The 26,299-nt window shown below is 40.9% G+C and overlaps 2 protein-coding genes and 3 non-coding genes across 6 annotated transcripts; all 5 read right to left on the bottom strand.

Annotated features, from left to right (window-relative positions):
* Nucleotides 1-1,690: 1,690 nt before the first annotated feature.
* nppcl (natriuretic peptide C-like) lies at nt 1,691-3,947 on the bottom strand. The gene is made up of 3 exons (XM_059339494.1): nt 3,796-3,947; nt 2,742-2,893; nt 1,691-2,494 (listed from the first exon to the last, which is right to left on the bottom strand). Exons 2-3 carry the CDS (start codon nt 2,838-2,840, stop codon nt 2,198-2,200), a joined length of 396 nt encoding a protein of 131 aa, XP_059195477.1. The 5' UTR covers nt 2,841-2,893; nt 3,796-3,947; the 3' UTR covers nt 1,691-2,197.
* A 1,558-nt stretch (nt 3,948-5,505) lies between these two features.
* On the bottom strand, nt 5,506-25,983 carry ncapd2 (non-SMC condensin I complex, subunit D2). Of its 2 annotated transcripts, XM_059340130.1 has the most exons (32): nt 25,904-25,983; nt 25,151-25,270; nt 24,987-25,062; nt 24,848-24,906; nt 24,575-24,750; nt 23,910-24,055; nt 23,417-23,544; nt 23,127-23,250; nt 22,852-22,999; nt 21,136-21,333; nt 20,917-21,051; nt 20,748-20,835; nt 19,487-19,685; nt 19,239-19,357; nt 18,479-18,679; nt 18,205-18,379; nt 17,591-17,675; nt 17,344-17,480; nt 14,758-14,890; nt 14,307-14,382; nt 14,005-14,220; nt 13,750-13,910; nt 12,772-12,883; nt 12,534-12,657; nt 11,474-11,629; nt 8,745-8,922; nt 8,561-8,655; nt 8,268-8,348; nt 7,452-7,635; nt 7,196-7,364; nt 6,990-7,106; nt 5,506-5,790 (listed from the first exon to the last, which is right to left on the bottom strand). In XM_059340130.1, exons 2-32 carry the CDS (start codon nt 25,266-25,268, stop codon nt 5,708-5,710), a joined length of 4,197 nt encoding a protein of 1,398 aa, XP_059196113.1. In that variant the 5' UTR covers nt 25,269-25,270; nt 25,904-25,983; the 3' UTR covers nt 5,506-5,707. The 2 variants fall into 2 exon arrangements, with proteins under 2 accessions (XP_059196113.1, XP_059196114.1); XM_059340131.1 differs by lacking the exons at nt 24,848-24,906; nt 24,987-25,062 and having other exon boundaries at nt 24,575-24,641; nt 25,183-25,270; nt 25,904-25,967.
* LOC131977061 (small nucleolar RNA U85) lies at nt 20,391-20,699 on the bottom strand. Its single transcript, XR_009394858.1, has one exon. It is a non-coding gene; the product is annotated as a small nucleolar RNA U85 (small nucleolar RNA).
* LOC131977063 (small nucleolar RNA U85) lies at nt 21,566-21,884 on the bottom strand. Its single transcript, XR_009394860.1, has one exon. It is a non-coding gene; the product is annotated as a small nucleolar RNA U85 (small nucleolar RNA).
* Nucleotides 24,158-24,492, bottom strand: LOC131977060 (small nucleolar RNA U85). Its single transcript, XR_009394857.1, has one exon. It is a non-coding gene; the product is annotated as a small nucleolar RNA U85 (small nucleolar RNA).
* Nucleotides 25,984-26,299: the final 316 nt, after the last annotated feature.

Genomic DNA, 26,299 nt, shown 5'->3' on the forward strand with positions numbered 1-26,299 from the left:
AGAGAAAACATCCAGTGTGCGGCAGTTCTCTGGGCCAAAACGTCTTGTTGATGCCAGAGTTCAGAGGAGAAAGGTCAGACTGGTTCCTTTTCATTTAGAAAGTCTTGACAGGCGACATGCCACCATACCTCAGTACTTTACTAAACTGGCCACATAGTAATTAATCCACACGCTCTAGTGATTGCTTAATGCTCAATGTTCACCAAAGAAATACTGAATTCGGAAAAACTGCTTTCAGTTTCTCTGCTGCATCTACTTGCAACATCTTACAACATTCACTTAAACTCAACACAATTATAACTATGAGCCAGTTTAAAACTATGATAATCAATAAGGCCACCTTTAACTGTAACTGTTTTTAATATTTACAAGTGTTTTGTCTGTTGTTGTTTGTTGTTCATTGTGTTTTCTCTGTGCTCTCGACATCATTTATTCCTCGAGAAATAAATAAAGGATCAATTAAATTAAATGAGGCAACAGTAACTCAAATAACCATTTGGTACAACCAACGTATGCAGAAAACCATCTCTGAACGTACAACACGTCCAGCCTTGAAGCAGATGGGTTACACCAGCAGAAGACCACACAGCCAAAGTGGCCGGTGAGTGTAGATGGTCCAAGCTCTGCAAGATATCATGTAAGAAAATATATGGCTTTGGTTCATAGTTCCTACTTAACCTTGGAAACAACAGTTAACAAAAACAATCTCACCTCAAGGTCCATTTAGTAGCTGTCCTGGAGCTTTCAGTCACACATGATCATCTCCATCTGCTCAGTTGTCAAGAGAAGATCAGTTTCTTCTGAGAACAAAGAAAAAAATGGCTCATATGGTCAAGTGATTAGATTGATTAGGGTAGATGGATCACACATACAAAACAAAGATACACACAAGAATAAAGAACTGAAACAAAATAAAAACACAGCGGTGAGTTGATAATCCTACCACCAGTATGTGCCGAAGGAGGCAGTGCAGGTAAAATGAACAAAAAGTAATTAAAAGTAAAAACAATGCAAGAATAATTATCACTGTGGAAAAAATGAAATACATAGAAGATAAATGTATAAAACACATGCAAATTCTCAATTGTTTTATATATTTATTCAAACAATTTCAGCTCCACATCACTGGGAGGAGCTGAACAGCCGTTTGGGCCGAGGGACAAAATACTTCTTCAGGCTGTCTGTGCAGCAGGACAGAAGACAGTCTGACACTGAACACTTTTCTGATAAGAGTTAGGTTTGGTCTTTCCTTCAACATGGACTTAGAGTTCAGAGGAATTCATGTCTTGTCCACAAACTGAGCACAATGCTGGTAAAAAGCCAGCAAAATGTACAATTTCATCAAATTTATCTATTCATATTTTATAAATATCAAATCCAACATGTGTGAGATTATCAGACATGCCAAAATGTTTATTTTCCTGTAAAATAATTAACATTTTTGCCCTGGGAACTAGATCAAATCTAGTCTTAGAGGCTGTGTTGTTATTAAAGGTTGGAAACCCAGAAATGTAATTTAACACGACAGATTATAGATAATTTAATAAAGAGTTGGTTTTTTTATGTGTCAGGAGAATTTGAAGCTGAATTTTGAAGGACAAATCGAGATGTTGCTCGTCAATAGAGAGGAAACAAATCAGGATTTAGGTGTGGTAATTCTGGGATTTCTGTGATCAAAAACCAGAACACCTTCAAATGTCAAATCAATTTATTCATGCAAATTAAACAAAAAATAAGCAGCAGGAATCACAGGTGGCATCATTTTTTTAATATCTATGTCCATTACACCCGATTTTACACACAATCCCCGTTCACAGATATAACAACTGTCTAACACATTAACTGTACGAAGAAAAAATGCTAGAAATACATAAAGTGCCAATTTACGTTTAAAAAAAACAAGCCTGACAATCAAGGATGATCATTTGATGTAAATATAGCTCACGTGATATTCTAATATTCAGTTTAAAACTTACACATGGAATAAACTACAGCTGCTCTTAAAACAGCCACGACAATGTGAAGCATCTGATCTACGCTGGATGAAACCACATTAGCAATGCTGCAAGTTTACACCACACTACATGTAGTCTACACGCATGTAAACACCCTTCAGTGCAGGTGAACGCCTCTGCATGTGTGTTTTTCCTTGTTATACTACAAGAAGGATGTCATCAGTCTTTATTCTCTCTCTCCACTAACAGCCCAGGCCGCTCATGGAGCCGATCCGATCCAGTTTGAGCCCAAAGCATCCCCGGTTCCATCCCCTCCGTGACCGGTCCGGCTCTGCTCGCTTCTGATTGGCCAGAGCGCCCTTCAGCAGACGCAGCCAGGGGGTCTCGGACTGTGTTTGTGCATCAGCCCATTTGGGGTATTCGGCCGCTTTGACCCCAGAGGAGAAGGTGGACTGCTCCTCTGGCTGGCTGTTCAACAGGTTCTCCAGGTCGTCCAGAGTCAAAAGGTCATTGTAGCGTTCCAGAAACTGCTCCATAAACTACAGAGGAGGACAAAAACATTAAATTTAATTGTCAGGGAGTGTACGAGGGAGAATAATTCAATCAGTGATACATTTCATTTCTCTTTCCTCCCATTCTTTCCTGCTCTCCCTCCCCTCCTTCTGCACTATTCTCTAAGATCCTTTATGCACTCTGAATTCTCCTCAATCCACTCTTTTCTTTCTTTTCCATCCTCCCGGCTCCCCCACCTCCTCCTCCTCCCTCCCTCCGTCTGTGTGTGTGTACCTGTGCAGCATCAGGAGAAGGGTGCAGAGCGCGAGCCTCTGTGATCTCCAGAGGTGTCAGGAGGAGCAGAGTGGCACAGAGCAGCACAGGACACAGCATGGCAGCAGAGATGACGAGCAGGAAAAACTGGAGCAGGATTGAAAATGCACTGGCTGCAAAGACACGATAAAGAAGTTAAAGTAGAAATCATAATTACTTTATAATATATACACACAGCGGAACATAGAAAATAATGGTTATAAATACAAATCAGAAGGAAAATGATGCAAGTGGTCTTAGAGACAGTTTAACAAATCCACAATCAAGGATTTAGGAGAAAATATTTTTTTAGATTATACTTTTTTCTATATTTAACAGGGACCAAACAGTGAGCAGTGCAACAGATGTGATGTATACAGGGCATCCATCCGGAGCTCATTTTCAGCCGGTGCCTTGTTAGGCTTTTAAATTTAGATTGACTGCCATTGATTTTTTAAAATTATGTTATTCTTAATGGTCTTGGTGCTTAATGGTTAGTCATCGAATTACTTCTTAATGTCCAATTTGATTGTCTATTTGCCTTGGTTTTAATGTGTTGCATTATTTATTTTTTGTAAAGGTCTTTGAGCTACAGCCCTTGTATGAAAATTAAAATCAAAAGTAGATTATTATTAATATAAAACAACCAAATAACAGAGTAGATAAAACAGAATCAGGATACATTCACTCAAATAAAGTTCTCTTTATAATTTCAAGAAGAAGAAATTAGGAGTAATTTAGCATTTCAAAATGTACCAACTTCCCTTGGGAAAAATCATTGAATCCTCTATTTAAATCAGAATAGTGAATGAAAGATTTCAATACTAAAATCAAGATTTTCTTACTTACAATTCTACCCAAGGCTGCTTGTTGAAGGTCATTTTTTTAAAACAAAATTTGCAGTTAAAAAAAAAAGTACTTCTAGATCTTAATTTAACATGGGTCACTTTGGTAAGAAACTGTTGCATTGGATAATAACTACAAAACAGAGTAAAATGATAAAACATCCATTTAAAAAGAATATGAGTGCACTCACCTGTTGTTGGGTTTCTCTCAGAGCTCTGGTGTCTTCTTCTGCTCTCACAGACTCTTCTCCATCTCTCTCTAGTTCTCGGTCTCTCGGCTACTTCTCACTTGTTGGCACCTGCAGCGAGCATCACTATCTCACTCGGCTGACTCCTCCTACTCCTCGCTGTGATGGAATTGAAAGGAGGATTTTTTTTTTCTTCCTCTTGCGTCTGTCCTCTTGGCAGAAGCTGAATTGTTGGGGCATCAGCTGGGATGCTGCAGAGGTTTTGTAGAGGCAGAGAAGAACCCCCCCTCCTCCTCCCCGCCCACAAACCCGACCCATCTTCCTCCTCCTCATCTCTTTTTCTTTGGAGTGATGTCATATGCTTGGAGAGAGTGATTGTCATTGCCAAGGTGACTGTGTGTACTGTGTGCACTCAGTGAGCCAAAATGTGCTGCACAAAGCAAGGTCAGAGGGCAACAGTCAGCTAATGCCTCATCAATGAGAGCAGTGAGTTATGAACCAGCTGGAGAGATAAACTTTTATGTCACAGCTTAATCTGAATTATACATTTCCCGTGTTCATATCAACCTCCCTCTCTCCCCTTTGTTTCCGGGGTCTTTCCCAGCATGCACTGACCTCCCTCTCTGTTGGGTAAATTACAGTCTGTCAGTGCCATCTGCTCCCTGTACCCCCTGCCGCCAAATTACAACACTAGCATGGGCTGCACCATCCAACACACTGACCTCAAAGTTCAGCAGCCTCTGATTATTTCAAGTAAATAAACCCCCAGCAGTTACACACGTATGTCAGATAATAGGCATCAGGGAAATTTTTCTCCTAACAATTAAAGCCGCTTCTGAGCAAAATGTGAAGCACGAATGAGCAGAATTCAGCTTTAAAAAAGCACTTAAATGGAGTTATAAACAGGGGAAATTTATGTTTTTGCACTTCGCTCCCACTGAATACATTTAACTCAAATTTGTCCTCAGATAAAATCTAAGAGGTGCTGCAATCACACAGTTAGCCTGTTGTTGGCAAGTGTCTTTACATAACGTATCAATCACATACAGAAATGCTCCCCTCTCATCTTTTCGGAGAGGACAATGTGTGGGAGAGGGAGTAGGCGAAAAGGAGAGAGATTAGCAATGAGGGGAGGGGAGGGAGGGGGGTTAAACTAGCATGCATGCGATGTCAGTGAGGAGAGGAGCGCTTGTAAGAGGAAAAGTAGGCAACGCAGAGTAGGAGGAGGTGGTGGAGGAGGATGGGAGGGAGAGCGCGGAGGGAGACCTACAAAAGAGATTGATTACAGGAGAACAGAGGCGGCCAACGAGGCAACAGCAAAATGTGTCAGACAAGAGGGAAAAAAATATATGATTGTAAATAAACATGCAGCCACGCTCTCCGACGAAGAATAGAGTGAACGTTTTTTCTGATAAAGACTGAAATCTGATATGATGCTGCAAGAAAAACAAATTGAGGAAAATGAAGTGGAGAAGCATGTTGGGCAGTAATTCTGTCTGGGCAAGCTGTGACAACCCATTAAACACCGCTGTCCAAACACATAATACAAGCAGACATTCAAAGCTGCTTGTAATGATGGTATAAATTTACTTGACGTGACCCAGCAGACAGCCAACCCTTCACAGCTTTCTTACTGTCAAGCCTCTGGAGGTTTCTTCAGCGTGCTCAGGCCGGTGAGTGACGCAGCTCAAAATGAGACAGACAGCCGTAAAGTTCTTGTTATAACCAAAACCAGGTTTATTAAAAGACGTCTTGATTCTATGTCATTAGATAAGTAGCCAGACTACTTTGGTTTTGTTTTTAAAAACAATATATATAAAAAAAATAATTTTAAAAAGTTAAAACGTGAAAAATGCAATGAAAAAAGATTAAAAAGGAAGAGACACAAAAATAGACAAAACATAATTCAAACAGATTAGTTTCTGAGGCGAGTTCGTCGGGATTTTCGGGCGATGGGCGTCGTCACTTTAGGGGTCTCGCTCTCCGCCATAACAGCATCTGATGAAAAAATAAGAAAGGTTAGAAGTAAGAAGAGCAATGGTCTGTTAAGGACTCTCATGCTGCATTTCCACTGCATGGCCCTCTTTTTGGTTGGTACATTTTTTCATTTTCCACTGCGGACAGTATCCCGTTAGTGTATAATATTTTGTTACCCTAACTAGTTAACACCAGAGTTACTAGATGCTCAAACTTATTATCAACACATTTAAAGGACATATTGATTTGCACCGAAATATGGTTATGCAGCATGTCCTGTGTCATGGAAGCAAATTATCGGTGACCAATCATTGGTCCGCTGTGTTTTAACTTGCTTGACCGTCTTGGAATCTCGATTGAGGTGGTACTAAAAAAGAGCCAGATACCATCCACAACTTTTGCTATGAAACCAAAAAAGCAATACTTCCAATAGAGTACAATCATACCATACTATGCAGTGTAAATGAGCAAACAAACAAAAAGTCCACAGAAAACAAAAATGTTAAAAAGGAAATTGGCATCATTCTTCCTGAGCCAAAGTATTTCAGTGAAAAAAAATCGACAGGGTATAAACACTATTCAAAAAGCTGTGTACTCACCCCCTTATCTAATTTCTATGTTGACATTATCTTGATTTGTAATTTGGAGATTGATTTAATCCTTTCAAGCTGTTTTCTATCAAATCCATTAGAGATATCCCCAGATCTTGGATTAGTGCTGCTGCGATGCACAGCTCACTTTTAAGAGCGAAAGTTCTAAATCCTCTTAGATAGACGCCTCGTGTGGTTCAGCCCAGTGAGCCAAACACTCTGAACTTTGTTGTATTGATCTAAAGTATATTACTGACGAGAGCCAAAACACTGAAGTCAATTCTATTCATATTAAAAACAGCTGAAACGATGTGGAGAGAAGTCTCAATTAAAACCTGTTTTATTAGATTTCCCTCATTCAGCTTCTTAAATGTGAATATATGTTGCTTTTCTTTGTCCTGTGTGATTGTTTTGTCTGAGCAATGGTCCAAAACCCAAATGGCTTCATTTTACAAGTAATTTGAAGAGTTTAAGTATTGTCATTAATAAATAGGTAGATGCAGCTCTAATTTGTCTTTTAAGCAACACATTTTTTTTTATGAATTATAAACGATTAATTTAAAAAAAAAAGGAAAATCCTGCTTAATTCCTTAAAAGCAATTTTCACTTTAATAAAGTGGCTGCACTCACCTTCATCTTCCTCTTCGTCACTGCTGAAGGTGATCACTTGTTTCTTGGACTTGCGAGATTTCTGAGGCGTCACAAAACTGTCATCGTTGCGGCCGGAAACTGAGGGCTTTGCTTGACCTGCAACATAAAACAGATAACTTAGTTACAAACTTAAAATCATCAACTTTTCTGCATGCACATCTTCTGCACACAGCAGGAGCACTGACCTCTCCTCGACCCCGTACGGCCTCTGGATGGCAGAGGTGTACGCATGACCGTCTTCTCGGAGGATCCTCCTCCTTTTTGGTTCTCCTCGTCCATCTCGGGACTTTCCACGTTCTCCAGCCCTCGTGTGTGAACTGCAGTCAGCCGCTTCTCAAACTCATCTACTTGTGCCTGGGGAAACAAGGCTACCATCAGTTAACAAACACAATGTGCATCAAAATAAAAACATCTACTTGAAGATGGATGTGCATGTTGAACCTTGAACTGGACTTTGGCCCCGCGGCGGAGCTTGGCGGTGATTGAGAGTAGAGGCTGGTAGACTCCGGGCTCAGTTAACTTGTCACTGTAACACTCCCAGCACTCCTGCAGCCTCTTAAACCCACGCTCGCACATGGACAGCAGAGACAGAGACATGGCCAAGTCACACCACTGACGCTCCGTCCTGAGAGAAGAATGAGAGTCATCAGGATTAAAGACCAAACCTGATTAGAAACTATGTGAAATGCATAGAAATTCTAGATCCTCGACAAAAAAACTCATTACTCATGAATATGGGCTTTGCCCTGGCATTTGGACCAAATCTCATTTTCCAGGAACCTCTTATATCTAAATTCACTTTGCCATTGTGTAATATAAAACGTCCTTCCTTTGAGCTCAGAGTATGGATGAAGCATGAGTCAGAGGCAGCCCGAGGCCTGAGACGATTGTTCCGTCTATATTCTTCCACTATACAGGAAGACAGTTTCCATGAAAAAAACATGCATCTCTGTGACGAATGTCATGTTTTTTTTTTTTTTTTCTCTTTTCAAATTCTCCTTAAGAAAAAAATAGACCACAGGGTATTAAGTGTGATATAACAGTGGGGGAATCACCAAACCAGCTTTGGACGTCAACAGTGAAAATTTAAAGCTCATTTCAATCTTTTTTTTTAATTTTTTTAATTTGAAATTGTGACACCCCTACTCATATCCCACACATCCACCTCTGCATCTTGCACAAATGAAATTCTGTAGGGCACACTGCAAAAACATAAGATGCAGGTGAGCGGTGTGAAGGAGGTGGAGATTTACTCACTTGGCAGTCCTAAAGCGCTGACACAGTTTCTCTACAAGAGACTCGGTCTGCCTTTCCTTGGTGATGTAGGAGAAAAGCTGTCTGAAAACAAACAAACAAACAAACAAACAATACAGCATCAAAACAAAGCTCTAAAATAGCAAAGCTGTCAACTTCCCCTTCGCCCGAAAAGCTTCTTAAACAAGTCACGATTTTTTCCCGGGCCTGCTGAGTCCTGCTCAGTGTGGACAAATCCTCAGCGGACGAAGGCAGCAAATGAGACGCGACACATACTGAGAAATCCCGGAACTCACTTCATGATGGTGTTGAAGTCCTCGGAGGACATGCCTCTCTCCGGGTCTGACAGGCGACTGATGATATCTGGCAGCAGGTTGTAGATGGCATTGTCCTGAAGGGTAACACCAAGAGTTAAAAACCGTCCCCATTATTCAGGCTCCATTAAGGGTTCTGGAGATGTGCAGGTGTGTGTGTGGATACCTTGGAGGCCAGCTCGTTGAAGAAGTTCAGAGCCAGGCTCGTAATGTGAGGCTCGGGGTCAATTAGCAGCACGGCCACCTCGCTGACTTGACCTTTGACCTTCAGCACGTCTTTAAGCACCAACTGAGTAAGAACTGTCACAGCTGTCTGCCTCACTGAAGGAACCTCGTCACTGAGCCTGGAGGGGAAGACGATGTGAAATCACTGGAGGATTATTTTCTACCTTCAGTAACGAGACAGCCCTGTAAGGCTGCACTGTGCCACAGTTTGTTTGAGCTAAATGCTAATGCCAGCATGCCAACAGGCTCACAATGACATAATAAATGCAGATGCTAAGCAGGTATAAAGTTCACCTTCTTATTTTAGGATCTAGTTAACCTAGTTAGCATGCCAACATTTGCTAATTAGCAGTAGAAACCAAGAATTGCTGGTGGGAATTTAGTAATAACAGCATACTTGTACTTATTTACTGCGGTACATTTTTCGTATGTTGACTTTTTTAATTCTTCATATTTTCTATTCAAGCTGCTTTTTTTTTTACTGAAGTACTTTCCTTAGGCAAAGTTCTTAAATATTGAAATTGATTGTTCTTACACACCAATACACCACAGCAAATTCTTTGTATGTGAAAACCTATTTGGCAATAACCTACTTGTTTGACATGATCATGGCACAAAACCAAAACCTATGTTCTTAATTGGTTTCTTGCTAAAAAGCATCGTACATTTACATTTTTTTGGGGGGTCGAACTCCAACAAATGATACAGGGGGTTAAATGATCACAACTACATTGGCAAAAATCTAAGTTAAAGTTGCAGAGAAATGCTAAAGATTTGAAACCAGCCTGTCAGGGGATTTAAGGGATCACCAAAGTTATTACATTTCATTGAGATGGGAACTTGGATATCAGGGCCAATTTAATGTTAATCCATCCCATACCAAAGAATTTGAAACTTCATTCGATATGTGAACTTTCAAATTCTAAAAACGAACTTCCTAGTAAATGAACATCTTCCGCCTCCCTCCCACCGCTCGCCTCATCTCTGCAGTGAAATGCGCACAGCCCGTCAGACACTAGTGTCTCTGTTAGTCCATTTAGTCAGATTGCTTATCACAATTTTAATACAAGTTGAATTTACTGCTGTGACACCGTTACCATGGGCTGCTTATGTAGGGTACTTTTTTTAATTTGCCAGAATTATGTTGGTTCAGCCAGTTGGTGTAAAATCAAAACCAGTTTTGTACGCTTGCCTGGACCGACAAATACGAGATCGACCCAACTCGAATGGCAATCCATTCAATCATTTAGATATCAGTCTGGACTAATGTGGTGGACCACGTTGCCAGTCCTAGCGCTACAACGATAGCATAACTAAAATGTGGGTGGAGGTTTAAAAAAAAGAAAAAGAAAAAGAAAAAAACCTTGCCATTTGTGCATTTGTAATTTCCTAGTCTATTAAGCTTTCTGTAAAGACCGGGTTATTAGGCAGAATGTTACAGAAACCAAACAACTGTCACAGCCCTCCGGGTGAACACAATGGGATTGGACAGACTGTGGCAGAGCAATCTGAGACCAATTTAGATTTACCGTCACCCAAAACCACAGAACAAAAGAAAACTCATTAACCATTTCTCATTTGTGCCAGAGAGCAGGACTCCTGGCAAAGGATCAGACACTTGTTCATGGCACCTCCAAATGCCAAAGCAGGAGCTCGCAACAGCACTGAACAGGGTAATTAATTCTTAATGCGCTTATCAGGAGGCTCCAGGGCAGCAGCCTAGAGAACAGTGGAGGTGTTGGTGTGTGGGAGACAATTAGGCAACGCTATGAAATGCTTATCAGGTAGGAAACACAAGGAGGGCAATGAAGCATTATAAAAGAACAGCATGTTTTACACGTCCGAAACTAGTCAATGTGAGCATTATCAACCATTATAATTAAAACCACACTTCATCAAACAGAGAAACTTCAGCTTCTAAGTTAGCTATAGAGAAAGAGGAACTCTGTGCAGAAAAAAAAAACAAGACAGAAACCATTAAGTGTTTTTTAAATGAAAGCATACCTACAAGTGTAAAACCTTGCAGAACCTTTGACTTCACCCGAAATTGTCCCCTCCTGCTCAACGAACCGCTCCATATAATTACAACACACTAGTCATTGGTTCTAGTCACAATCCGTAACACACTAGTAATTAAGCCGTTCGTTGTCTAAAAGTACCCTTGTTTGAGGCGGTCAAAGGCTCCACCCCAGTTCACGTGTGGGGGTGGGTACATCCACTGGCCATAAAGCGCAAGCCAGTTCCCATGGCAACTGCCGGGGTTAGGATTCAAAGAAGATATCAGAGTCTGCAAACATAGATCATCTCAAAGTTTGTTTCCCCCCCCACACGTTAAAAAGTCGTGATGGAAAGGGTAAACTTTTCCCATCATGTGGCTCAGTGGAGCAATGTGACAGCAGCATCACTTCAGTGGCTGAGAGGAACAACACACCGAGACGTGGCGGCGGCGGTGGGATCCGGATGAAGATGGCTCAAGTGTACAAGCTGAGGGAGGATGTTGGCGGAGATGAAACCCCATTTACAGTACACCCACTCAGCTGACCCATCAGGAGAGGGTCATCCTTGTCATGTTTGGTTGAAATTATTTTTTTTTTTTATATAATTTGTGTGTAAGCATGAGCTGCAACAAATGAATTTTCTATGACTAAATTGAGCTCATCAACACATTACCTGGCATAGAGATTCTGTGTCCAGGGCTCCAAGATGTTTGGAAAGCGGACAGTGAGGTCCCCGAGGGCTATTATGGCGTTTGCCCTGACCACAGGAAGAGTGGAGCGCTCCAGCACCGTGAACATGAGACGGATGTTTTCTTCACACACCGATGGACTGACAGGAGATAAAGAAATCAAAGCATTAAAAGTTATTCCAATAATTCAGGTCAGTCTGATTACAATTCAGCCAGAATACAGTACATATTTTACTATAAATGCAATTGCCAGAAAGAAACATTACAGAATTCCCTTATACCCATAGGAATCAATGTATATTGTTACTTAATTTTACCAGAATTTCAAATGAACTTTGACAGCATGTTTTAAGATTATTTAATGTTTGCTAATTTCCAGAGTAAGAAAAAAAGTGGACTTATTTCACTATGAATGGTGAGTCAACATTGAATATTACGAGCAAATATTAATATTTTTGGTTTACATGAGTCATTGTGTAGATGAAACACCAGATTATGTTAAAAAAAGCATTTTTCAAGGAGTATATTCAAATATATTCTTAACCTTGAAAACAAGAGCATTTTCCAAACTTTGTACAAGCGTTTCATGTTCTAAATAAAAGTCTGTGTTTCCCAAACATTAAGTTTTTCCAACTACAGTGAGTAGGGCTGTGGACAGCGTATTGATACTCAATCAAAACATGATCAAGTGCAGGAAGAAGGATTGTTGTTGGCTTTTCCTGCAGAGGAAACAGCTGTGAATTCCAGACTGGTTATATTCAGAAATTCAACTATACGTTACTAACCTACGTTAGTAGCACCTCTGCACAAATTTGTCTAAAACTGATGCATTCAAGATAAAGCTGGGAAGGAAATTTATTTGCAAAAATTACATAACACATTGTTAATTAAGTTAATCATTAATAATTAAGAGTAAAAAATAGACATTTGCATCTTTTATTAATGTTAAAGTGAACTGTAATGCTTTGCGAAATGTTTCCATCATTAAGCCTACCCTCATTAATATAACTATATAAAGCACATGTTATTAGGCAATGTTTTCACCTTATCATCATGTACTGAGAGAGTGCAAGACAGGCAGCAGTGGTGAGCTGCGGGTGGGAATAGCGTCCTGGGGAGCTGCAGACTTTCACCAGCAGGGGAAGGAATGCACACAGCAGGTTCTCCTCTAAACGGAGAGAGGAGGGTGAGGAGAAGATGTTAAAGATATATATGATAATGCTGCATTATTAAAAATCTATGTGCAGAACCAAATATAAGGCATGGTGAAGGTTTTCATTACCAGCCAGTAATTCAGTCTCGCAGATCTTTCTGATGAGCTCAGCCTCCGTATCTTCAGCGGAGGCACCCATCAAGCCCAGCTCCTCCTCCATAGCACTCTCATTGGCCGCTTGCTGTTGGAGAAACAGAAGAGTTTTACAAAACAGCCACATCTCTCTCTTAACATATTCTTAGATATCATCATGAGAAGTCATTCAACCTTAATTAACCCATTAATTTCTATGTGCTTTTCAATATACCGTACAAGTAAATTTCACCTGCAGCTTAAAGAATCCTCAACTGATATATAATAATACTTAGATGATAATTGTTTTGGTATGAAACACTTTATTTGAATCTGTTGTAGCCAAATTTCACACCCATATTGTGCATTTTAGCAGGGGAAATTGGAAATGTCCTTATCACTTATGCCACATTCTGGATGGATATTCATTAAAACCTTTAGCGCTGCTGCAGCTTGTCATGTAACAGAGACAGAGGCTCTATGCCTCTTTGTCTCACAGGTTATTCCGAGAGAAAAATGTGGAAAAATAACAAAAAATGAAAAACTTCTCATGCTCATTAAGGAGACATTTATCTTCCTGTTCCCTGATGGGTTGAACAATTATGAGCCATCACTGATTTGCATCACTGAAATTGATATGCCTTCCTGCTGAGACTCTGTTTGATTGTCAAAATTATTTTCAACACACAGGGGGCTGTTTGGGCTACTCTGGTAACTCTGGTATGAACGGAAATAGGAAGAGAGTCATTAGTTGCAGTCCTGATTAACTGATTTGTCTATAAAATGCCATAAAATAGTGAAATTGGGAATCAATTCTACTGAGCCAAAGGTGAATATAAAATAACTACAGTATATAAGGTTTTATTTCTGCTTTAGCTAATGTTATGCTTTAATTAAAGGGCATTGTACTGGATTGTTTTATACACCCGTACAGCACAAACTGTTGTTTACAAGTGTTATATAAAGCCTCATCACCTTAGCTTTGCTGGATGGGCCCTTTTCCTTCTCCTCCCTCTCCTCCGTCTCCCTTCTCCTCCTCCGCAGCTCGGCACTCACGCTGCGCTCAAGGTGAGACACCTGCCAGAACGCCACGCAGCCACACAGAGCCAACAGCTGGGCCAGACACACACAGTTCACTGCAGGAGAGAAACACACGTGGACACAGGTGATTAAAAGCATGTTGGACAGGTTACACCGAGTCATTGCAGACAGGGACACAACGGGACTCACCTTGTTCACCTTGCTCACTGGACTCTTGAGATCCGTCTTGCATTTGGCCACCGTCCTTGTTGAGTTCGCCGCCTTCTGCTATCTGGTCTAGTAAGAGGCGAGTGCATCTCTGGAGCAGCCGGGAGCACAGCTGGTCAGGGGATTCAGCCAAGAAGTAGAGGAGACGGACAGCCTGTTCCATGAAGCTCTGCCAGTAAGGGTCTTCCATCACCACACCTGCAGCAGTCGGAGGGAGAAACACAGAACTGTGAAGGCTCGAACCAACATATTCCTCAACAAAGGGCACGTGTGTCTGCATTTACCTTCAGCGATGGCCTGTGTGAGGCAGGTGAAGAGCTGGTGCTCCTGTGGCAGTCGGAAAGGAGCGCCTTTTGATTGCTGGTGGAAATAATGCAACACATGATAACGTCATATATCGTGTTGAGGGCCATGACATGTTTACAGGCAAAATATCTACAACAAGAGAAGAAAGTTCTTCCTGTGCGCAAAGTTTAGAAAAAAATGCAATTACTTGTTGATTGTAATTTGACCCCAGAGAGATTTAACTCCCTATTAGACCTCTTAAAGTCTATCAACTGAATTCCAAGACTTAATATATTTTTCACATGAAAATTCAGTTTTTAAAATGTATTTTGGGTAAATTACATTGTCATATTAAATCGGTAGATAAATTAAAAATTGAGATTCAATCAACAGGCTAAAAGGTCAATGTGGCTTCTACATAGAACCATATCATGGTTCATGTCTTCTTACCCTGAAGTGGTCCGTGATGCTGCAGATGGTGATAACTGCATCTCTGGCCAGAAGAAAGTCTTCAGTCACCTTTTCTCCGAGCGCCACGGAACAAAGAGTGTCCAGATTACTGAGGACGACCTCCCTCTCTGCCCTGTTGGAATCACACACACAAGGGGAAAAAATTATATACAACTCTTTTTTTTTTTTAAACAAACAGGCGGAGGATATATTTCATATTCCTAAATGATCATGTGATTATGCAAAGTGAGGTAATAACATCTCTGACCTACATCACCCTTACCGCTGTGTGCTGGCCTTGCCAGTGCTAGGCTGCAGCCCAGATAATGCGTGTAGGAGGACGGGTTAGGAGAAGCACATAAGATTTAATAGGTTATGAATGCTGCCGGCTGGATGAAGAGAGGCAGCAGTGTGGGTGGACTGCAGATAGTCTCTCAACTCACTCGCTCACTCTTCCCTACAGCTGGCAGTCTTTGAGGTAGATTGAGGGGGAACACTAAAAAAATATATCTATATTCAGTGAAATGCACTGGCAAGGAGCCTAGTTATATGGTCGTGACTTCGATTACAATGAAGAGGAGCCGAGGCTGAGCTTGTATTCTGACTAATGAGAGGATTTGCTGAATGTCAAGTAGCTGTGGCAGGACCGAAATGCAAAAGGAAGCGCTTCTATGCAGTGAGGAATATCAGCTTCTTCTTTTTTTTTTTTTAAACTATAAACAAAATTATTTTTTTCTGCCTCTGTCCATTTAACATGCAACATGAGGTTTTGTTCTGAGTGCAAATAATTTCCCCGTGTTTTTTTTTTTTCCAGATACAAACTACATTTCAGTACAGGTGTAAATTGGATTTTCTATTTGAACAAAAGGGGTGCAAATGTTTGGTTTTGCCATAAAAGTATCTCATCCTGTCAGCTGTCACTTCTTTCACTGAAGATTAGTAAAGGTAAATCAAAATCTAGGGCTGTACCTAAAGCACATGTTTTATTTGATGTTTTTTGTTTGTTTGTTATATACATTTGAAGCTCCTATTAAGGTTTTTTAATAGAACTTTGAATGTTTGTCGTCACAGTTCATGACGTCAGTACCCTAAAAGAAAAATCCCAAAACAAAATCCTTAATTTGAATAAAGTGATTTATCGGAATATTCTTCTCTTTTAACCAACTTTCTTTAATCAATGTAAACTCGTCACTTCCGTCAACAAAAATACATGTCGGCTGTAGGCTAATCCAATAAGGGCATAAAATAATGATGAAATAATAATCGCACCCTTAGGCTTATAGCAACATGATCCTATGACGAATATGGCAATAAAATGGTGTTAGAGCTGAAATAGATTGTTATTGTGCATCAAATTTATTGTGCTGTCATATTTCTGCTAGACTGACCCATTAATACAGTGAGGTGCATACCTCTACTTTTGTGCACTAAGGGGGAGAGCAAACACTTTTTTGAACACGGAGAAAATGTTTTTGAAAGGCTAAATGCCACCAAATACAGACCGAAGCAGCTAATTTCTTTAGATAAAGACATGACTGATGAAAACATATTTTTTCGATAAATTTTGTCTTTCGGAAAAAACAGCCACTACTACACTAAAACGATAAATGTTAGTGTCGCCTCATTTATATGTTCAACTGTGCAGTTTGTTTAAACAGACTGGACATGGGAAAAACAACAAAAAGAAGATTGTGATTTATAATTCAAAAGTCAAGCAATGTTGTGAGCAAAGCAACCCTAATGTTAATAAAGATGTATACTGGATTCCCTTTTTAGAGTCAAAGTAGGGTGGCAAATCATCAAAATCTCTTTTTTCCACATTTTAATTTGCAACAAAAATAAACAAAAATGACAAAATGAAACATATGCACAACTGTAAACTAAACCTGAGTTTACTCCATCCTGCTGTGTGTTTTTTTTTTAACACAGGTGCAATAGAGTAACACTGTCGCCTTAAGAAGTAATGTATTTTCACACCTGTAGCATTGAGCAAAAATTATTATGGGAATATAATTAGATTTTACAGCCAGCCACAGGTAAATGCAATTTACCACATCATGAGAAAGGACTGCTCAGTGTTGCAGAAACATCACGACTCAGGCTGAAATGTGCTTCACACCTCAACAGAGCTCCAGTTAAATCTGTTCTCACACCTCTCCCTCACCCATAACAAACAGGGCATGAGTATGCACAGCACAAACAAGCATGACAGCAACAGAAACTGTCTTATTACTTGCTGCAATAGGATTGATTAGTTATCTAGAAACTGACCAGAATACCATGTTGAATGATTTAGGGGCACACTACACCTGGGTGAGTTTTACATTCCCCTGGCTTAAACACAATACAAATACATGTATGCACTGTGACCACTTAATCCAACTACTGCTCATGACACTCTACACAGAGTAGGTGGGGCTGAGTCATTTTGGCCTGCTCCTTTAGAGCAGTGCCAGTGGCATTTTTTTTTTAAAGCAAAATGAGTGAAAACCTCTCATTTTGTAAACTTCTATGACTACTTTTCCTCGTGGCATAAGAGGTTGTTTTCAGCATTTGTCAGCATACTGAATGTAGTCTGTGTCTTACCGTGTAGCCATGCCCAGCAGTAACACTGCAGCACGCCTGTGTAGGCCAGAAGTTTCTCGTTTGCCAGTAAACCTCTCCCACAAGACCTGCACTACAGTGGACTGGAGATTGCTGCCACTGCTGAAGAACTCCTGCACCTAAAGAAAGCACCATATCTTTTATTACATGGTACATAAATCCAAAACACAGTAGTCATCAAATAAAGCAATCATACACTGGCTGGTACAACAAAAACAGAGTTACTCACTATTTCCTCAAGACACTGGATTGTGCCCAGAGATGCATCCACCATCAGCTCAGAGAGACTGTCAACAAGAGTGTGAGCCTTCATCCTAATAAAAGACAAGAGTGCTGTTTTAGGAAGACAATGGCTTGGTTTTCGAGCATCACAGTATTTCTCTCTTTTTTATCGATATTTTTTGGGCATTTTTATAGCTTTATTGATAGAGAGATATTCAGAGCAAAAGGGGAGACAGAGGGGAAGACATGCAGGAAAGGCCTCCGAGCCGGATTCGAACCCGGGCCGCCCGCTCACGCGGACTGAGCCTCTATGGTAAGCGCTCTACCAGGTGTGCCACCGGAGACGCCCGCATCACAATATTTCTACCAACAATGTTGACTGCATAAAAATAATGTAACTTCAAGATAACCATTTCGTGGCATGTTCTGTTATATTTGCTTAATCAGCAAGCCAGACGACCTAACATTACAGTTATTCTCATAAGACTTCAGCAACTGAATCAATTAGAACAACAATCACATGTATATTAAAATAAATGTATAATCATTTGAAATCACATTGAATTGTCGGTGCGAGGGCCCTTCATATTGTTACACAAATATAAGGCAGTTTGTACGGACCTGATGGTGTCTCCCTGAGGGTTCAGGTAGAGGCGTCTGTAGGCTTGAACGACAGCATCTTTAATGGCTGCGTCAGTTGACCAAACCAGAGGCAACATCTTCCTCACCCCGCTGACAGAGTTGGCAACGCTGAACTCGCACACTGTCACACAAAACTGCACAGCCTCCTGGACCACTAAAACCAAACACTTCAGTTGTCAAATGGGAGAATACTTCTTTACATTTAATGCACAGGTCTGAACAGGTTTGCACTTTGGTGAATATTGCTTTCTACCTGAAGTGGTTTTCCAGTAGAGCATGGTGTTAATGACAGAGATTGCTCTCTCCACTTGTAAGGCGAAGGTTTCTGTGTCTTTCAGGTACTGCACCAACATCTCCTGCTTCTTCAGCTCCCCATCCTCCCCCTCCTTCTCTCCCTCTTTCTGCGGGGTTGGTGGTAAGTTCTGGCTGAGCTCAGAGGCATCCTCGTCAGAGCCTGAGGAACACATCAGGGACAGTATGATGTAAAAAAAAAAAAAAAAAGACCCAACAATTTTTCAAGTAACTCAATACTTCCTGCAGCTTCTGTACAGTAATTAAGTCAAATCGTTTACATTTACATGTGAAACACAGGAATAAGGATTATGCCATTAAATTCAATTTGCCTAGGCACACTCCAATACTGACAGACGGCATAAAAAGAGACCAGAGTCAGTCTATGTAGAGTTAAAAATACATTTAAATCAATACATTGTAATATCAATACACTGAGTATTTGTGATAAATGTTTATAAAATGTGGAACAAGTTGCTCATTTCCTTCATGTAATGAATCCTCACACCTGCATATATTATGCATATAAGAGTGCATCTTAATGAATTGACACTGAAAGCAAATGCGAAATGAATTTTCTCTAATCAAGAGGCAACGCAAAGAAGTGAATCTTAAACCAATTCAAACTTGTTTCTATTAAAATTCACATCAGAGAGCACTTCTGATGAGTATCACTGGACAGAAGCGCGTCTGCACTCAGGTGAAGTGAGTGCAGCCTTTACCTTTGAATATCAGAGCCAGTGTTTGCATTAAAGTCTCAGTGGTGACAGTAGACAGAGATGCAAAAATCTCAGATTCAGGGAAGCAGCTGTGGGCTCTTATACAAAGGCGCACGGCATTCCTGCAGATGGAGAGATAAAATATTACATATCAGATTGTTGGCTAATTGACAGTATGTGAGAAAAAGTTCCTTTAGGTGGTGAGACTTGTGTCAACTTTTACCCAGGCCACCACCGGTGATTAGCATCACCTGTATTTGTTGACTCGGAGGTACTGAGCAACCTTCACTGCAGTTGCTCTGTCGCCTTCTGCCTCCTTGTCTTCCTCCACATCCCCGTCCTCCCCCTGCTCCTTCTCTGTTTCACTTGTGGGCTCCAGCTCCGTCCTGACAGTGACAAGCAGCTCAGGCTCCATGGCGGCCCACAGCTCAGAAGCTTTAATCACTGCCACTGCAGGGAGGGAGAGGGGAAAGAAAAATGAAATTCAATGGAGGATGATTCAGGTTAAAGCTGCAAAGAATGAAGAGGAACAACTGACAGGAAAAGATTAGAAATTAAACCAATTAGCAGCAGGACAGAACAGTAGGACGAATATTCTTGGTGTTAAAAAAAATAGATTGTAATGTTGTGCCACCATACAATCAGTGTTTTCTTTGTGTACCACAGTATTCAGCTGGTATGCTGAACTGCCATGACGAATGCAGCATTCAAGTGCTGTTGGAAATTTACAAATACTGACATGTTTTATTAAAAAAAAAAAAAATCGCCCCCCGAGCATTTAGTATTCAGAATGGCATTTCGTAAGCACACTAGAAACCAGCAAGTGTTAAAATTCTGAAAATTGTACTGATGATCAGGACTTTAGTTGGTTTGAAGTGAAAATATTAATAAATTAATTCATCATGTTGAGTTCTTCCAATGTATTTTTTCGATTCTTTGAGCACCAAAAGCCTAGTGCCACATAGTTCTATTCTATCTGAGAGAAGGCAGACATCTCTACAGACAATATCTATCGGGTAGGCGGGGGAATATGCATCTTTGATTTGGGGGAGAACTGTCCCTTTAATTAAAAAGGTTGTGTGATATTACAAAAAGTTAGACAACTAAATTAGAGGACACACCTGGTCTGAAATGTTCAAATAAGTATTTGAATTCTGCCCTCAGATTACCAAAGAAACAACTCACAGCTGACTGAACATTGAAGAGAGCTGGGTGAGCTCCTTACCTCTTACACATATACACAGACGCACACACAGACACACAACACACTGTCAGCTTCATCCCTGTGATCACTCCAATGTAACTTTAAAGGAATAATTTGGGTGAGCCAAGTCACTGTAGGCAGGCCCTTACAGCAGAGCAGGAACGCTCCTCTGCACTGCCAAGATTACCTGCCAGTCAAGGCAAAGAGCAACCCAACTCTCATTCAGTCAGCTCGTATTCGCCTTGGTCTCATCATTGGGCAGAATGTCACCGGGCACTAAGTGAAAAAAACTCCAGGTTAATTCTCACCTGGTGCTTTTCCCTCCAGTTTCTCCTTCATCTCTCTGAGTTTAGCGGCCTCTTTCTCCAGCGGTTTCTTCAGGTCTGAACTGCTCAGCTGAAAGAAAAACAATCCTTTGAGATTGTGAACTTTAAAGAAGAAAAAGGCTGCTTAAGTCTAAATCATGCTTCCAATTACCTTGCAGCTATAGGGGTTGTGGGCGATGAAGGCTGCCAACAGCTGGATGGCGCTCTTCACCACATTTATTGATTTGTCCATCAGTCGACCCACAGCAAGCTCCATCACCTCGCTGTACTTGCACAGGGGCAGAGCCTAAACACAAACACAGTAATTATTACCAAGTGAGATTTTAATGACATGCATTAAATGACACATTTTAAATGCATGAAAACATACTTTGCTGTTGACGATGCGCGTGTAGACCTGCAGCACACGTGCCCTGACGTGGGAATGTGTGTCATGCAGATGTTCCTGCAGAGTATCAAAGAAGCGGTCGCGGTCGGCTTTACCGGACTCGTCGAGCCCGTCACCACACAGGACACGGATGAGGATCTCTCCCAGCACCTCACACACAGCGACACGCATTGTGTGGCTCTGGAAAACATCAGGAAATAAGTCTTCATATAATGCACTTCTTGTGTCTGTAAAATAAGAATATTCCAGTTCCTACAACAACCATTAACTCTTCAATGAGGATGTATGTATTTTGACATTTATTGGCAAATGCTGCAAGAATAATAATGGGAACAAGAACTCATTGAGCAAATAAAAAAACAACATTTGAGTATAAAAACATTACTTTGTGTCATGATGAGTTTCTGAATGCTGCCCTCAGATTACCAAAGAAGCAACTCATTGCTAACTGAACAGCAAAGAGAGATGGGTAAACTCCTTGTCTTTTACACACACAGACACACACTCTCTCACTCTCACACACACACAAAACACACTGTCAGCTTCATCCGAGTAATTACTCCGCTGTGACTGTAGAGGAATAATTTGGGTGAGCCAAGTCACTGTAGGCAGGCCCTTACAGCAGAGCAGGAACGCTCCTCTGCACTGCCAAGATTACCTGCCAGTCAAGGCAAAGAGCAACCCAACTCTCATTCAGTCGGCTCGTATTCGCCTTGGTCTCATCATTGGGCAGAATGTCACTCAGCATGAAAGGAAATTAACTCAAGCTGTGTGTGTGAGGGACATTTTCCTGAGGATCCTTTGTGCTTTTCCTTAGATTTTTTGCATGAATAAGTTACCGCATTCGTTAAGCCCTTAATGAGATGATGCAACACTGTGCCATTATAATAGGCAAAACTTGTACCTGAGCATGAGAACTTGGCTAAATGAAATTGCGTAAATCCATAAGGACATTAGATTTTACTCGATTTGATAGTTATTTCATAGTAAATGCAGACTCAGACTTAGAGACCATCTAAAATTTTATTGGATGCTGTGAAGCACCCATCATGTGTAGCAGGTCTGACAAAGTGATTGTATATCCTGTGAAGCAGAAGACATTGCAGCGCTCCCTCACAGAAAACATGCACACTAAACTGACTTGCCATAGTGACAGTAAATTAAATGTATGTACCAAACAGCTCAGTCCTCCACCACACTGGCAAAACCACATTAACCTCTGCACAGAAAGTCTTAAAGGGCACGAAGAACAGTGATTGGATCTCCCAACTCAATTAAGCGGTGTGTGCACTCTCGGGCCTGAATGTCCACACAGAGTTTTATTCCGCGTGCCAGCATAGTGTTTTTAATTGTTCCCACTGAGACAGTGCATATGCAGCTGTCTAGAGAAAAAGTGATGCACCTAATATCTTTTTTAGAGAGCTCTGAATTTTTTATGTGCCCGTTCTGAGCACTTTTCGGAAATGAGCTGTTGTTATCTCTGTCACTCCTTTTCAGGCAATCAGAAACAAAACCTGAGCACAGCGATTAATCAAAGAAGCATCTAATAATATTAAGGGTCACTCCTTCACATAAATCTTCATGCCAATTAAATGTTGCTGCGAGCTGCTGATATAAAAGACACTAGTTCTCCCCATTCAGGAGCTGTAAATTAATAATTCAATGTTAGCAGGATGAACATGTTCAAGTATGCAGTACCTCTCCTTCCAGGTGTGTGATGAGCACACTGATGTTGGGGATCATTGATTCAGGCACCAAGGCTCCAAGTTCCGCAATGAATGAAGAAAAAGCTTTGACCCCTGAGGCCTCTCTGGCAAGCTCCTCACTTGACCTCTGACCAATCTCCCTGAAGGAATGGAAACGCATTAGGTATGAACTTCCATCCAAACATGATCATTTGCAACCAAACACTCAAGATTTCCATCAACAGTTTTCAAAGGACTGCATGTCGGAAACTTTATATGCATATGGACCTTATCACTTCTCCTATGATCGCTCTGACTCCATATTCTGTACTCCACACAGACACGGCCTGGGCGAACACAGATGACAACTGCTCAAAGTGCTGCAGCAACTGGATCACCTTTACACTGGCACCTGTAAGATTTAAGAGTATAATTAAATGCAAAACGCATGTTAAATAAGAGGTTTCATGAAATGTTCTGTTTAGTCTTTATACAGTGTTCTTGAAACTGACAGGGTTGATATGCTCCCTCGGTAACAAATCGTATTCACAGGTTCAGCATGTGACTGCGAGACTAACCCAGGAGGTGGTTGTACTTCTTGATTAGCACCCCCAGAAGGTGGATTATACAATCTCTGGTGGGTTTGCTCTTCACATGACTGATAGTTGGGTTCTCAAGTAGTTTGTAGCAGCAGCAGGTCACACAGCTAAGAAAAGAAAGGGACAGAATAAAGCATTAAAAGTTGGTTCATATTGTGTTAAGATGAAACCTGCACAAAAATCAGGTTGAAGCCCAGATCAAATTCACCAGTTTACAGACAAGGTTCTGTTTCATTACAAAATCTTGCAGAACGGCAGTGTAATGGTCATTGACATGTTATAGTGCTAACATATGCCACAATGTTCCCATGTCCAGTGTTGCTTTCAGTCTACTTGGAACACCAGTTGTTGTTAACACCATCAATTTAAGCCCAGTGTACATGAATGGTCTGTGATAAAATGCTTTTGAGGACAGAAAGTGTGGATGGAGCCCGAGTCTGATACTGTACTCTTGCCACTGTCATCATAGTACCTGATAAACTCCTCCTCCACCAGTGAGAGGTTCCAGAGGGAACGGATATCCAACTGGAGGAGCTGGTGAAGGGCTTGTAGCACACGCTCTCTCTCAGAGTCCCACTGCAGTAGCCCTTCTCCGCCACCTTTTCCTTTTTTACCACCCTGTGCAAGACAGACATAGCCCAAATAAATTCAATCTGTTAAGAATGAGAGATCCTCAGAAAGTCCAACACAACTAATTATTAAAAATACCATACAATACACGCCCATCAGGTTACCAAAGACTGTAATTCATACTTGCCAGACCAACTTTATTGAGACTATAGCCTCTTGCCAGCTGATACATATACATTCATACAACAACACACACAAACAAAAACAAACATCCACACATTGTTTGCCATCTCCTACCTGTCCCATCCCATTGCTCTTGGGGGGCAGAGTTTATAGAAGGTGACAAGTTAACTGTTGGTGGGCCCTTACAGCAGTGTAGTAAAACTCCACCACACTACCAAGATTACCCATCTAACAACCAGCTCGAGAGTACAATCTTTTGGTCTGACTAGATCATCAAACTTGCCATGATATCATCATGCGGGCATTTAAAAGGTTGAACACAGAACAGGTCACTGTCATAGCCATTACCAAAGCATTTCTTAGTTGTGTCTTTTATAACCATACCTTCCCAGGTGCTGTGACAATACACTGTCTATGGGAGGCACTCTCAAAGGTCTCTGTGAGTTTGCAGAGCAGGTAGACACTCATTTTAACAGCATTTAGTTTCTCTTTGCGCTCTGCAGGGGGAAAAGAGACGGAGACAAGAAGTGCCGGCAGCGTAGCAGCGAGGCCACTGACCACTGAAAGAGAAAAAAGTCCAAACAACATGTGATCACCCAAGAATATTAAGGTTAGATTTTGCAAATTTAAAATGTATAACTTCTTTTAAAGTCTCACCTTGAACTAGTAAATCCAGAGTATCCTCTTTCACACCCAGTTCCACTGAGTTGCAGTGCCTTTAAAGTAAAAACAGTTTTGTTCTCATTTGTCTCTTAATAGCAATAACTAGAACGAGCTACATGTGAATGATACTTACTGTAGCACACTGTAGCCTGTGTCGAAGTGGTCCAATATACACAAAGGGCCCTGGCTCCTTAATGCTGCCTTAAACTCTGTGTGAACAAGGGACAACATAACATTAGGTTAAGTCACAAAAAGACAACATCCCAGGGCCAGAGAGTATACAAGCTCACTACTTACTACTGATACAGGGTGGCAGTTGTTTTGGGGACACCACATCCTGGACGACATACTGGTTAATCCCCCCGGTCTTCACCAGGTCACCCACGCACACAGGCACCAAAAAGTCCCACGACATCCCTGCGACAAGAACAAACAACAAAGGCACATATCAGTTTACTTTGCAAATTTAGCGAAAAATGCTACTTGATTCGCATTAAAAATAGATCAATATAGTTATTCTGAAGTCTGTGTTAGGATATTTGAACATCGCAACAACGACAACATGGCTAATATTTTAGCTATTTAGTTGCCAAAATATTTTAGCTCGTTGGAAACTAAAACAAGTTCGTTTTAGTAGGCTAGAAGTTAGTTATGACGCTTAAGTGCCAACTAATGCTAGTGGATATGACTTTTGGTTATGCCGTTTCATTTTGTGATTCTCGAAAAATACAAGTTATCGCAGAAACGACCGCTATAAAAACGATATGACAAATGCTAACAAAGCCTTAGACTGATTAGACAGTATGTATTGTTTGCCAACGACATCAATTTAACGTGTGTTTCTCTTACCCAAACAGTGCGTTTTGTCCGGCTAGCTTAACGTTAGTTCATAATAAACAACTACTGCTAGCAAAGTTAGCAGGGCAGCTAGCTGGGTTAGCGTAGCATCACTTTTTGGCTTTAATCGTACCATTTAACTGAATTGGCCGTAACTTACTTATCCGTAAACTTTAAGCTTAATCTTTACTATGTTGTGATAATAATCCTCACCTGTAGCGGCTGTGGTCACTTCCCCGACCCTCTGAATACAGAAGTGTAGCCTGCTCTTTTTCCACCGTCTGACGCGGTTTGAAGCTGCAGCTTTTCAAATTTGTTTGGACCTCGCGCCAAAGAAACGAAACTCTGACGTCACATGAGCCGTCGTTGCCTAGCACCACCGCCACCTACCGGACAAGTGTGAGCACTACAGTTAGAGCTGCCACGGCTATCTGGTAAAACACAGAGAAAAACAACCAGTGGTGGGAAAAAAACTATTCAGATCTCTTACTTAAATAAAAGTAATAATACAACTCTGTGAAATTACTCCTTACTACACTACAAGTGAAAGTCCTGCAATCAAAACTCACTTAAGTAAAAATACAAAAGTATCAGCATCAAAATGTAAAA

Source organism: Centropristis striata, chromosome 8 (genome assembly GCF_030273125.1).
Source record: "Centropristis striata isolate RG_2023a ecotype Rhode Island chromosome 8, C.striata_1.0, whole genome shotgun sequence".
Lineage (NCBI taxonomy): Eukaryota > Metazoa > Chordata > Actinopteri > Perciformes > Serranidae > Centropristis > Centropristis striata.

What these genes read in the sequence shown, in the direction of transcription:
- nppcl (XM_059339494.1), bottom strand. Translation starts at nt 2,840, where the DNA reads ATGCTGTGTCCTGTGCTGCTCTGTGCCACTCTGCTCCTCCTGACACCT. An exon ending in CTTCTCCTGATGCTGCACAG is followed by an intron (nt 2,495 to 2,741) that starts GTACACACACAC and finishes CCTCCTCTGTAG; the next exon opens with TTTATGGAGCAGTTTCTGGA.
- ncapd2 (XM_059340130.1), bottom strand. Translation starts at nt 25,268, where the DNA reads ATGTCGTGGGACTTTTTGGTGCCTGTGTGCGTGGGTGACCTGGTGAAG. An exon ending in CTCCGAGTCAACAAATACAG is followed by an intron (nt 19,358 to 19,486) that starts GTGATGCTAATC and finishes CTCCATCTGCAG; the next exon opens with GAATGCCGTGCGCCTTTGTA. An exon ending in CCGTACGGGGTCGAGGAGAG is followed by an intron (nt 7,107 to 7,195) that starts GTCAGTGCTCCT and finishes TTTATGTTGCAG; the next exon opens with GTCAAGCAAAGCCCTCAGTT.